The following is a 12000-nucleotide window of genomic DNA, read 5'->3' as shown; positions in this document are numbered from 1 at the left end:
AAACTGGATTGTTCTTTCAGGGAACTGTTTACTCGACCAACCACGAAAGCAGATCTTGGGCCCTGAGGAGCTTCCAGGACAAACGTACGATGCCATTCGTCAGTGCAAACTGGCATTTGGACCCGAGTACACAGTGTGTCCTGGCATGGACGTATGCTCTCGTCTGTGGTGTGCAGTTGTTCGCCAAGGTCAGATGGTGTGTCTGACCAAGAAGCTACCTGCTGTGGAGGGGACACCATGTGGGAAAGGAAGGATCTGCCTCCAAGGAAAATGTGTTGACAAAACGAAGAAGAAATATTATTCGGTATGTTACTGCTCCAAGGGCCAAAGCCTGGGGAAATCTTAGAAGGCTTGATCCTGCAATGTGCTGATTGTAATGGGTGTTAAAGGGATGGAGCATTGGCAGGGTTAAACCCATAGTCTATAGCAGGGATCAGCAACCTTCAGCCCGCGGCCTGCCAGGGTAAGCACCCTGGCAGGCTGGGCCGGTTTGTTTACCTGTCGGGTCCACAGGTTCGGCTGATCGCGGCTCCCACTGGCCGCTGTTCGCCGCTCCAGGCCAATGGGGGCTGCGGGAAGCGGCACGGGCTGAGGGATGTGCTGGCCGCGGCTTCTCGCAGCCCCCATTGGCCTGGAGCGGTGAACCACGGCCAGTGGGAGCCATGATTGGCCGAATCTAAGTGCATTCTCTCTTTATATAACTGTATTTTCTCAAATGACATATTCCCATCCTCCTAGTACAAAATGCATACATTTCAGAAGTATAATTACAGTGCAAGTGGTGCATTGTGCACAGAGTTTTTTCTCTTAAGTGAGCCAAGTTAGTAGAGTGGCAGGCTTAGCTGCAAACAGTATCTGACTGCTCTCTCTTATGCCAATGCCTCTCAGCACTTTAGCTCGCTGGTTGAGAAGTTGCTTTAACTGCACTCCTTTTTTCACGCTCTGTTTTACCAGCTCATACCTTTGCCTCATGAACTTAGAACAGCTATGAAATTCAATCTGTATTTCTGTTTATGTGCTGAATAAATTAAAGACAGTCACTTAATAGGGGAAGATTATAGCAATATAATTCAGGAAGATCATTTAATTAGCAATGTGGTAGGCATTCTGTGATATGGCTGGCATGCATGTGAAGTGTCACTTTGAAAACAAAAGTGATTTTGGTAAAGGTACCATGAACACTATTCACATTTCTTGAGAAATCTAAAATACAAATCGGAGTCACATAATCTTGCTTAGGTTGGTCAGGTCATAGCTATTTATATAACTGATAATTAGCAAAAGGACTCCATGATGAAGAACAATATCTCCTTACCACAAGCAGTGCCATACAACTGTACTACTTAATTATTCAGGGATCACAATGATCAATAATAGCAGCATTTTACCTAGGCAGAGGAGAGCTAAGTGAAGAGGGCCTGGAAGAACAATCATTACAAAGAAAGAATGGAAATGTGATTAGGAGTCCTTTAAGTTGAAGTGTGTCCCCACAGTGAAATGGGTAGAATTTGGTTCTGTAGAGTTAGGCCATATACTGCCCTTGACCCACATCCAGAACTCCACCGGACATCATGCCACCTACATGAAGATCAAGGGCAGTAAATGGATATGACTGCAAGTGAAAAGTTTCTCAGAGTTACTCCACATCCTAATATGAGGAGAGCCCCAGTTTAAACAAAAGGAAAAACATCTGCCATTATGGGGACAAGTATCTGTGCTTTTGAGATATAGTATCTTCATTCAGGTTTGGATCATCTTTTCACATCCCACTGTTTCATGTGTTCTAGGCTTCAAACCACGGTAACTGGGGTTCCTGGGGCCCGTGGGGACAGTGCTCCCGTACATGTGGTGGAGGAGTTCAGTTTGCCTATCGTCACTGCAACAACCCAGCTCCTAGAAACAACGGGCGATACTGCACTGGAAAGAGGGCCATCTATCGCTCCTGCAACGTCGCATCCTGCCCAGCAAATGGTATGTTCTGCAGCAGCCAAAGCTGCTTGACTTTACAGCCTTTGTTCCTGTTATATGGTAAATACTAACCTACATAGGAGAAAAAAAAGAAGATGGTGTCCATTATAGCTTCCCTCAAATGTACCACAATGTGGAAACATTAGCAACAAGTGATAACAAAGTCACTGTAACACAGTTTAAATTCAAAAGCATAATTAACCCTGCAAAGAGATGGTGGCTACTGACAGGAGGATTCCATAAACAGCAGCCCTGTTCTGGAGAAATGAACCAGATGAGCAGAGTTTTGTCATTAAGATGCTTATAATGCCATGGGAGCATTGCCAAAATAAAAGATTCAGAGGATTTTCAAAGGCCATTAACAAGTGTTGGGGCAAGGAGGAGGAATGGTGTGAATTAAATATGGTATCACAAGACCAAAGAAGGTAGCTGTGCATACTGACATTTGCAGTATATCCTATGATAAACACTAATGAGATGAATGATAATTCTCCAGCTAAAGCCTTTCGACAAGAACAATGTGAAGCAAGAAATGGCTATCAGTCTGATGCAAAGGGTGTCAAAACGTTTGTTGAATGGGTCCCTAAGTATGCTGGAGTGCTTCCTGGAGATGTGTGCAAGCTCACCTGCCGAGCCAAAGGGACGGGTTACTACGTCGTATTTTCTCCAAAGGTAATGTACCTTCAGTGACAATTTCAGTGCCAGGCTCTGAAGGGTATTTTGGAAAGCTCTGTAGCTAGGCTGTATCAAGGAGAAGAATACCTTTTGTTTACTCATGTGTTCCAGAAGAGCATTGGCCAGAATTGACCCCTAAAATTAGACAGTTTTCCACATCTAAACATGTGCATGCACATGAAATTGTGTTTGCTAATTCAGTCAGTACTACTTTCACATCAATAGTAGGTAAAAAGGTTTCTCTATTTATAGATGGCAGTGCACATTGGGGTCGTTCTAGTTGAAAGGAATTGCTTTGTCTGTCTGCAAACTGCTAAATTTTGTTCCAAGCTGCATTGATATGAATCCAGAGTAGCTCACTTAAAGCCAATGGTCTGTTATGTGAACTATGATCAGAGTTTATGATTTCTGACATGGTAGAATCAAGAGTGAAGTGATTCCTATGTATCCCTTAGTTATGTGCCTTTCTTCCTCTAGATGTTCTGAGGCTGAATTAATTCAAGTTTTATAAAGTACTTTGAGATGGTCAGATGAAAGTCTGTCTATAAGTGCAGTCTCTATGCAAAAGAATAAATGGACACAAATCTGACATCAGGAATCATAACATTCAAAAACCAGTAGGAGAACACTTCAGCCTCTCTGGTCACTCAGTAACAGACTTAAAGGTGGCAATTTTGCAACAGAAAAGCTTCAAAAACAGACTCCAATGAGAAACTGCTGAACTTGAATTAATATGCAAACTAGATACCATCAACTTAGGTTTAAATAGAGACTGGGAATGGCTGAGCCATTACACACATTGAATCTATTTCCCCATGTTAAGTATCCTCACACCTTTTTGCCAAATGTTTGAAATTGGCCATCTTGATTATCACTACAAAAGTTTTTTTTCTCCTGCTGATAATAACTCATCTTAATTAATTAGCCTCTTAGAGTTGGTATGGCAACTTCCACCTTTTCATGTTCTCTGTATGTATATATATCTTCTTACTATATGTTCCATTCTATGCATCTGATGAAGTGGGCTGTAGCCCACGAAAGCTTATGCTCAAATAAATGTGTTAGTCTCTAAGGTGCCACAAGTACTCCGGTTCTTTTTATAAGTGCAAAGTATCACTGTTCATAAAATCATCCTTAAATCAGAACTTCTGATTTAGTGCCTTAGGGTAAACAGAAGAGCCATATGGCAGATGCCTGTGGCCCCTTTGTTAATGTTTCTGCTGAGGGTTAGATTGCATCAGTCCTGGCTGGCAGAATAAGAACTGTATTCTGTTAATCACCACACCAAATGCCAAGCAAGCAGAAAAGTGTGAACTAGAATTCACACATGCAGAGGGCACTGTTAAAAAACACACTGAGTAATTGCTCCTTTATAGTACAGCTTTAGATAATTCACAGTAGGTATACTGTGGCTGAACTAAATAAATAGCAATGCTTGCCAATCAAAAAGCAAATCTTTTTTCTTTTACAGTTTTAACTAACAAAGACTTAATTCCATAGGTGACTGACGGAACTGAATGTAGGCCATACAGTAATTCAGTATGTGTCCGGGGAAAATGCATTCGAACTGGTTGTGATGGCATCATCGGTTCAAAGCTCCAATATGACAAGTGTGGGGTGTGTGGAGGAGACAATTCCAGCTGCACGAAAGTCATGGGAACCTTTAATAAAAAGAGGTAATAATTTTGTATGGAAATAATTGTACCCTTTTGTGCAAGCAGAATTATTATCAGGCTTTAATAACTATAGATGCAAATGAAGCTTACTGAATAGATATGTCTAAGTTAGAAGTAAAAGTACTGCTCATAAGTAAGGCTGCGAGTTTGTCATGGAGGTCACGGAGGTCACAGATTCTGTGACTTTCCATGACCTCCGTGATTTCAGCAGTGGCCGGTGTGTCTGGTTTAGGGGCCGCTCAGGCAGCCCCTGCACCAGGTGCACTGGCCGCTGCTGGGGCAGTCTCAGGCAGCAGCAGAGTTTGGGTGTGGGAGGGGGCAGGGGGTTGGGGCTCAGGACAGGGTGAGGCGGGCTCTGGGCGGTGCTTACCTAGGGGGCTCCCCGGAAGAAGCGACATCCCCCTCGCTCAGCTGCTAGGCAGAGGCGTGGCCAGGCAGCTCATTGGGCTGCCTCCGCCCAGACCGGTGGCTTCGCAGCTGCCATTGGCCGGGAGCCCCAGCACCCACAAGGCCTCCGGGCAGCCCCCTCCCCCCCAAGTTTTATTCACTGGTATTTTTAATAAAAGTCATGGACTGGTTATGGGCCGTGAATTTTTATTTACTGCCCGTGACCTGTCTGTGACTTTTACTAAAAATACCTGTGACTAGAACGTAGCCTTACTCATAAGACCTTGTAAAGGCACAAGTCTGACTGGGTGCCAGATTTCTATTCATGAATTTTATTCATATAAGACATCCCAGACAGGTGCATTTCCTAAGTTTTATTGCACTTCTCAGATGTTTAAAACAAGCTTCCTAACACTATCCAGGCTATGTAATAATCAGAGAAAAACATTGCACCCAATTCACTTCTGAGGTTCTGATAGAGAACCTAGGCTGCAGCCCCAGCAATGGAAAATTTGCCCGGAATAGGGGCATAGTTTTACAAGCTACCTGTAACCATCGATGTACCAGAGGGCCTGGAGCCAGGTTAATATCCCCTAGAATGTGGGGAACCAATCAGAAAGGGTTGGGGCTGGAACAGTCAAGTGATGCACTAATATGGTGCATTTCCCAGGTGACCTGTGCTTGTGAGGGTCCTATGGAGTCACAAATTGAATTTAAAACTGTTCAACTCTGTTGGAGGGCTGGCACTATTACTTACCCCTTGCTAGGTTAGGTGCAGTTTGGAGGCATGGTTGCAAATTACATCCCTCTATAATCATGTGCTCAAATCAAGCATATTGCCTTTAATATCTCATTGTCTGTATATCACTCTCTACCTATGGACACCAAATCAGTCAACCTTTGGTGCCCTTATTTCCCAGGCAGCTGAACAGTTGTGATTAATGCTGGCCACCAAGGATGGATTTTTTATTCAATTAAAAATATTTACAGCAAGTTGTTGATCAAAATTTTACCACCATCACTACAAATACAATCGTTAATTTAAAAGAAAACCCTCCGTTTAAAAAAAAAAATCTCTTTGTCACAGAAAAGACAGAATTATTACTGATCTTAATGGTATTATTAGTTTCTGTCCAACCAGTATATCCTTCACAGTAAAACAGTGGCTGTTGTTTTTCTGTTTATAAGGGGAACAGTAACATCCCTTATATTAAATTTATCTAATAATTCCCATTATAAAAATTTCTCATAATAATATACAATTTGTTTATGCCTTTTTTCTTAATTTTTAATGTAATTTTCTAGGGTTTTTTTTAATGTTAAAGAACTTTAAGGTTGCAAAATCAAGTACTCAGAAGTTAGAAAATGCCAGAATTAAGACTATCTGTGCAATCTTGTGTCTTTGCATTATGATACAGTCTTTAATTATATGATTACATACTGTTTTTTCCATGAGCAACCTTAATTCTGACATTTCCTAACTTTTGGGCTCTTGACTTTGTAACCTTAATAACATTCTTTTAACACAGATTTTTGGATATGTATTTTATGTAAATATGTAATGTATTTTATATACATATTTCCTGCAGTGGTGGATGGTGCAATTCTGTACTGCATTACTCCTGGCAGTGTAACTCGATTTTAATCATTAGTTATTCCAGCAAAACAATGGAATAATACAAGTACTTAATCTAGAGTAGCACAGTTACTTAGTCTTTACATAAATACTCAAAACTTCATAAACATAGCAGCCTGTCAGCTAACTGGCTCCCAGGGAGACATCTTCATTTTTTATATTTTTATCACATTTTCTCATGACCCCTTCCTTTTACTTTAAAAAGATATTACACTGCCCTTTTCAAACACAAATGTGATACTTCCAGCATCAGCTTATTTGTCAGAGATTTATAAATGAAAATAAATGTATCGACAGTCCAGCTAGTAGTTTATAATGATGTATTTATTATTTCTCTAGATATATTGTATCCCTCTTGAGATATTAAATATTCTAGCGAGCCTACAATTCTGAATGCTTGTGACCTTGAGTATAAGAATTAGACATCTCTTTCTAAATCTGAATTGAAATAAGATACCTTGCAAGTAGTGGTTGACAAATGAAGTAAAGGTGCTGTAATTATCTGAGTTAAGCATTTGGCCGTGCCTTTCATTAGACATTTTGCAATTAACCTTTAGCTTTATGAAGTTTCAAAGGAAACACAGTTTTTTCTCAGTGATCAAGATTATTTTTAAATGTTCCCAAGGTACCTTACCCAGCTGTTAGCTTGCTCACTCTTTCCTTAATCATCATTATAGCAAAGGCAGTATGAAACAGCTGTAACCAATGCATACAGAGGTGGCAGAAACTCAGTTTGAAGGGGTTAGAGCTGAGGTGCTCTGCATGGGCAGTGGGGGAGCAAGCAGCGATGGAAGTTTGGGGTGTCAGGGATAGGAAGGTGACTGGGATGGATTCTCTGCATGGGGAGTGAGGACTGCTACAGAGTCTCAGCTGTAGGGGGTGGCTACCTGCTCCCGATGCATATCTTTTTAGCTTTCCTTGGCAGACCTAATGTGCTTCAGATTTCATATCTCCCCTCTTATGCTCAAATACATAAGCTTCAGGTATATAAACTGTTAGTTATTGTTCATTCTTCTTGAATCCAACTCATATAAAATTAGTACTGAAACCAAAGATTAAGTCATTTGAAGTAAGTGCAGTGAATTTTTTTCAAGGACATAAAAATGAATTAAAAAAATATAATGAACAACATGTTAAAAATTAATTGGATAGCATCAATCTGAGATGGGCCTCAAGCTGAATGCTTTCAAGGCCTGATCCAAAGCCCATTGAAGTCAACAGGTGACTTTCTATTGACTTCAATGAGCTTTGAATTAGGCCCTCAAAGCATGTCCATTTATTTCTCACTAGCTACTTAACATGCTCCTTTCCTCCTTGCAGTAAGGGCTACACGGATATAGTGAAAATACCCATGGGGGCAACTCACATCAAAGTGCGGCAGTTCAAGTCTAAAGACCAGAACAGATTCACAGCTTACCTGGCCCTGAAGAGGAAAAATGGTGAGTATCTTGTCAATGGAAAATACATGATCTCCACTTCGGAAACAATCATTGACCTCAATGGAACTGTCATGAACTATAGTGGCTGGAGTCACAAGGATGATTTCTTGCATGCAATGGGACATTCTGCCACAAAGGAGATTCTTATAGTACAGATTCTTGCCACTGACCCAACTAAAGCAGTGGATGTCCGTTACAGTTTCTTTGTGCCAAAGAAGCAAACGCAGATGACTAACTATGTCACGAGCAATAGCAACAGTAATAAAGTAACACCACAGCTCACGCAGCCACAGTGGGTGACTGGACCCTGGCTTTCTTGTTCTCGAACATGCGACACAGGATGGCATACCAGGACTGTCCAGTGCCAAGATGGGCATGGAAAACTAGCTAAAGGATGTCTTCTCTCTCAGAGACCATCGGCATTTAAACAGTGCTTACTAAAAAAATGTTAACCTGTGGTTATGATCTTCTTAAAAAGAGGTCTAAGTAAGCCATTGTTGACATACTAGTATTAGGTCTACCTAGACAGACGAAGCCAAGGCTTCAATATACTTACATACAGTCTCAAATTATGGGCAGAATCTGCCTATTTGGACCAAATGAAGATGTGCACTGCTCTAAGTGACAGTGGGGTGATCTTAGTATGTCGCAGAAACTAAACATTAGAATTGTTATAAGCCCTCTGTGTCTGCAAAAAAGGAAGAGGAAAAACCAGTGAATGGACAATCATGGGATATTTGAAGGTTACAGAATCATCTCCCCCTTTTCACCTACCTCCAATACAGTATGTCCTTAGACAACTTTGTCATACTTACCCATGATACCACAGTAGCTTATTTTATACAGTTTATAAATATCTTCCCTTTGGTATGTCACTTTATATCACTTGGTTCTACTAATTAAAAAAAAACAATCTCTCTATAAGCAAAGTGATTGACCAAAGTATGTCTGCAGCCATTGTGACCTCTTCCATTTTTCAGAAATGGCTGTGGATGTTTTACTGGAAAACGAAGCGCTTGCTGCTGTTTTTAAGAGTTGTTATAATTTTCTGACAACGGGAAATGCATTTCCATTCTAGGAATTTCCTGACAGCAAAACTTAATTGTATAATAAACAATGCTCTTCCTCCAAGAAATTCTCACAGAGGGAGCATCTCAGCAGCCATGCAGATGAACAGTAGCTGCTAGTCTTTAAATAAAATAAAGGCATATATTATTTTGTAGAAGCAAGTTATAGAACCAAAAATTACAGTTCAGATAACTCAGATATTTTGAGACTGTTCTCAGCTGCTTTCTCTGTTGTTTTCTCTATGGCTTCCATGTGAAATCTAACAATGTGTAATGTACCTACATCTACTGAAGAGACTATAAAAGGTCAAAAAACACAGCAAGCAGTTAATAGTATTTGATCAGTGTTTTGTCCACCATATCTAACTCTGGTATCCATTTTACCAGTAGAAGTTTGTAAAAAAAAAAATCAGTTTGTTTCATTGTGTTTTAAAAAGCTGTAGAAGTCATTCACATTTTGTACACCTTGCATATTTTGGAGGATTAAGGGTCACAGGGAAGTTAAGCCACATCTGGATGTGGTGGATATAACCAATCTCAGTAAGACTGTTTCCACAGAGTAGGTAGAAGCTCTTAATGTTTTTCTGCAACTCTTTCCAGATCACGTTGTTATCTGACAGAAGATCTGCCACTGCACAAGGCCATTTCATTGTAGGCAAGTGACAGATAGTGGGCTGATCCAAGGCCCATTGAAGTCCTTTCTTTTGATCCAAAGCCCCCAAAAGAATAAACATTGCCTAAAGTCTACATAAACCTGCTGATGCACCTAATAGAACCTAGATTAGACCAAAATAGATTCTGACCCAGACCTTATCCACCAGTTTGTCCACATGGTGTGAGTGTATGTAATTAGGTGTCTGTTTTTAAGTCAGGATTTTCAAAAGAGCCTAAGGAACTGAGGGAATCTGACTCCCTTAGACTCTTCTGAAAATCTCAGTCTTTGATATCACCAGTAAGTCAGTAAAGGAAGCTGGTTTGTTTGCAAAGCCCAAAAGGGAAATTTCCCTTCAGGCTGGCACAAGCATGTATTTGGGACTCTGAACTCTAGAAAGCAGATAGTCATTTTCAAATAGCAGAGAATTACTACAGCTGTACATTTGGAACTTGGAGAAATGTCTATTTTTGTACAATATATTAATTATACTAATAGAAACAGGACATGTTAATTTGTGATAATTGAATGTGTGGGTATGTTACTAGATATGAGACCAACTGCTGTTGTCAAGAGTAGTGTGGCCTTATTGCTAGAAATGGTCCTGGACAAAAAATATTGATTTTTTTAGAATTCCTACACTGAATTGAATGAAATGAATCTAAACAGACACTGACCATCCCCAAACTTTTGGACAGTTCAGATCCAAACTTAAAGCATTGTTAGATCAAATGTATACTTTTCCTAGAGTTTTGTGTAACAAGTAGGTATCAGAACAAACCAAATAGTGAATATTTCCCTCTCACGGTCACCCATCCTTTAACTAAAATTAGTTTTTCTAACTCATGTAGCACCTTAGCGGGATAGCCAAATACATAAAATTGGGCAACTGAGTGTGGAGTAGGGGAAACTGGATTGTCAGATCTTCAGACTGATGTTCAAGAGTTGATTCCCTTCAAGTTGTAGAGAAAATGTGAGGGGGAGTAGACAACAATCTCACAATGGGACTGATTCAAAGCTCACTGCCTTCAATGGGCTTTGGTTCAAACTCTGATTAGGGGCGTGAGATTTGGCTTTGTGCATGTGCGTGGAATGTTCCCTGTCTCTCCCCACAGCTGCATCATGAGCAAGTGTCCCAAAGACACTTGAAATCAGTGAAGTTACACCAGAGATGAATTTGGCCCTTGCTGAGAGGCAACCTTTCACAGTAAAAGGCATGTGCTAGAGGAAACTTGTGAAGTGAACATGGACTGCTCAGGTGCAGGAGAGGGAGGACTCAAAGGAAGAGGAGCAACTTCCTTAGAAGTCTCCAGGCCAAATCTTGTGGTGGTATAACTAATAGTTTAAGTTAGGCATCAGGAGTAAGTTGGCCAGAATGCAGGTGAAAGTAGTAAGATAGTATAAATTCCATCGATTTAGCATTCAGTGAATATGCAAAACAAGTGTAATTTACACACTGAGGGGGCCAAGAGTGGCATAGCAAGAAAAGCAGCTAACAGGATGGTGAAAAGTAAGGTAAGTTTGCCTGCTTTATTTTACACCCTCCTTTTAGCTGCTTTCTTCACATGTCAGTTACATTTGTTTTGTGCATCTGCTGAATGCAATTTTGGTGCAAGTTACATGACTTTATCATTTTGACTCATGTTTTGACCAACTTAATCCCTAAGTATTCAATTAATATTTTACATCACAGTTTATATCACTGCTGAGTTTTACCCAAAGTGCTTCAGAAAATGCTTCTAGCTAATGGAAACCCAATTCAAAAACTCCAAATAATGTTCTCTATATAGAAATGAAACATAGAAGGAATCTCCTTTAGTGTCTCCAGTGCTAAATTAACAGCTGATGTATTGGGATTCAGTTCCATTGTCTTCCACTCGTATCACTATTACTTGGTATGTCTTACACTAAATAAGACATCACATTCTTAGAATAATTATTTTCATTATGACAAAGGTTATCACGTTTGATCTGAGCTGATCAAGAAATTCAACTTAGTCACCATCCTGTGGAAACAGTTTTATCCCATGGGGAGTGGGGGGGGGGGGAGAAAGAGGGGGAGTTAGGGGGTTAATCACAAATGTAAAAAAAGCAACACAGCACTGAAAATAAATAATTTATTATTTTTACAACTGGTATGTGAATGGATGTAATGAATTTATTTATTCTTATTTAACAAAATTACCAATTGTGCAAATTCTATATTTAAAATGTTTTGCTATCATCTTTTCTTTTCTTTTTTTTATTTATGCTTTGTATTTGTGTGGAAAGTACACTTTGTGAGTTTACATGATGTGTAGCACTGGTTGCTTTTGAGTTTTGTTTGTTTTGTTTAGTTGTTTTTTTAACGAAAGTTTTCTGCATGAAATAGGGGTGTGTGTGTGTGTGTGTGTACACATATGCACACACACTGTATATATGTATATTCATTTTCTGCTACCAGATTTTTCCTTTCCAAAAGAAGTTATGATTTTTAATTTTTGTGAAACAGTGTGCAAAG

The 12000-nt window shown here is 40.0% G+C and overlaps 1 protein-coding gene across 1 annotated transcript in view; it reads left to right on the top strand.

Moving 5' to 3' along the window:
• ADAMTS5 (ADAM metallopeptidase with thrombospondin type 1 motif 5) overlaps positions 1–8233 on the top strand; it is a 43429-nt gene extending 35196 nt beyond the window's left edge. The window contains exons 4-8 of the mRNA XM_065416106.1: positions 21–304; positions 1788–1971; positions 2465–2640; positions 4144–4319; positions 7663–8233. Coding sequence (XP_065272178.1) covers positions 21–304; positions 1788–1971; positions 2465–2640; positions 4144–4319; positions 7663–8233 — 1391 coding nt within the window. The remainder of the gene's footprint in view (positions 1–20; positions 305–1787; positions 1972–2464; positions 2641–4143; positions 4320–7662) is intronic.
• The last annotated feature ends 3767 nt before the right edge of the window (positions 8234–12000 follow it).

This window comes from Emys orbicularis, chromosome 1 (assembly GCF_028017835.1).
Source record: "Emys orbicularis isolate rEmyOrb1 chromosome 1, rEmyOrb1.hap1, whole genome shotgun sequence".
Classification (NCBI taxonomy): domain Eukaryota; kingdom Metazoa; phylum Chordata; order Testudines; family Emydidae; genus Emys; species Emys orbicularis.
The sequence above is the reverse complement of the archived record's forward strand: the minus strand, read 5'-3'. Positions and strand labels throughout refer to the sequence as shown.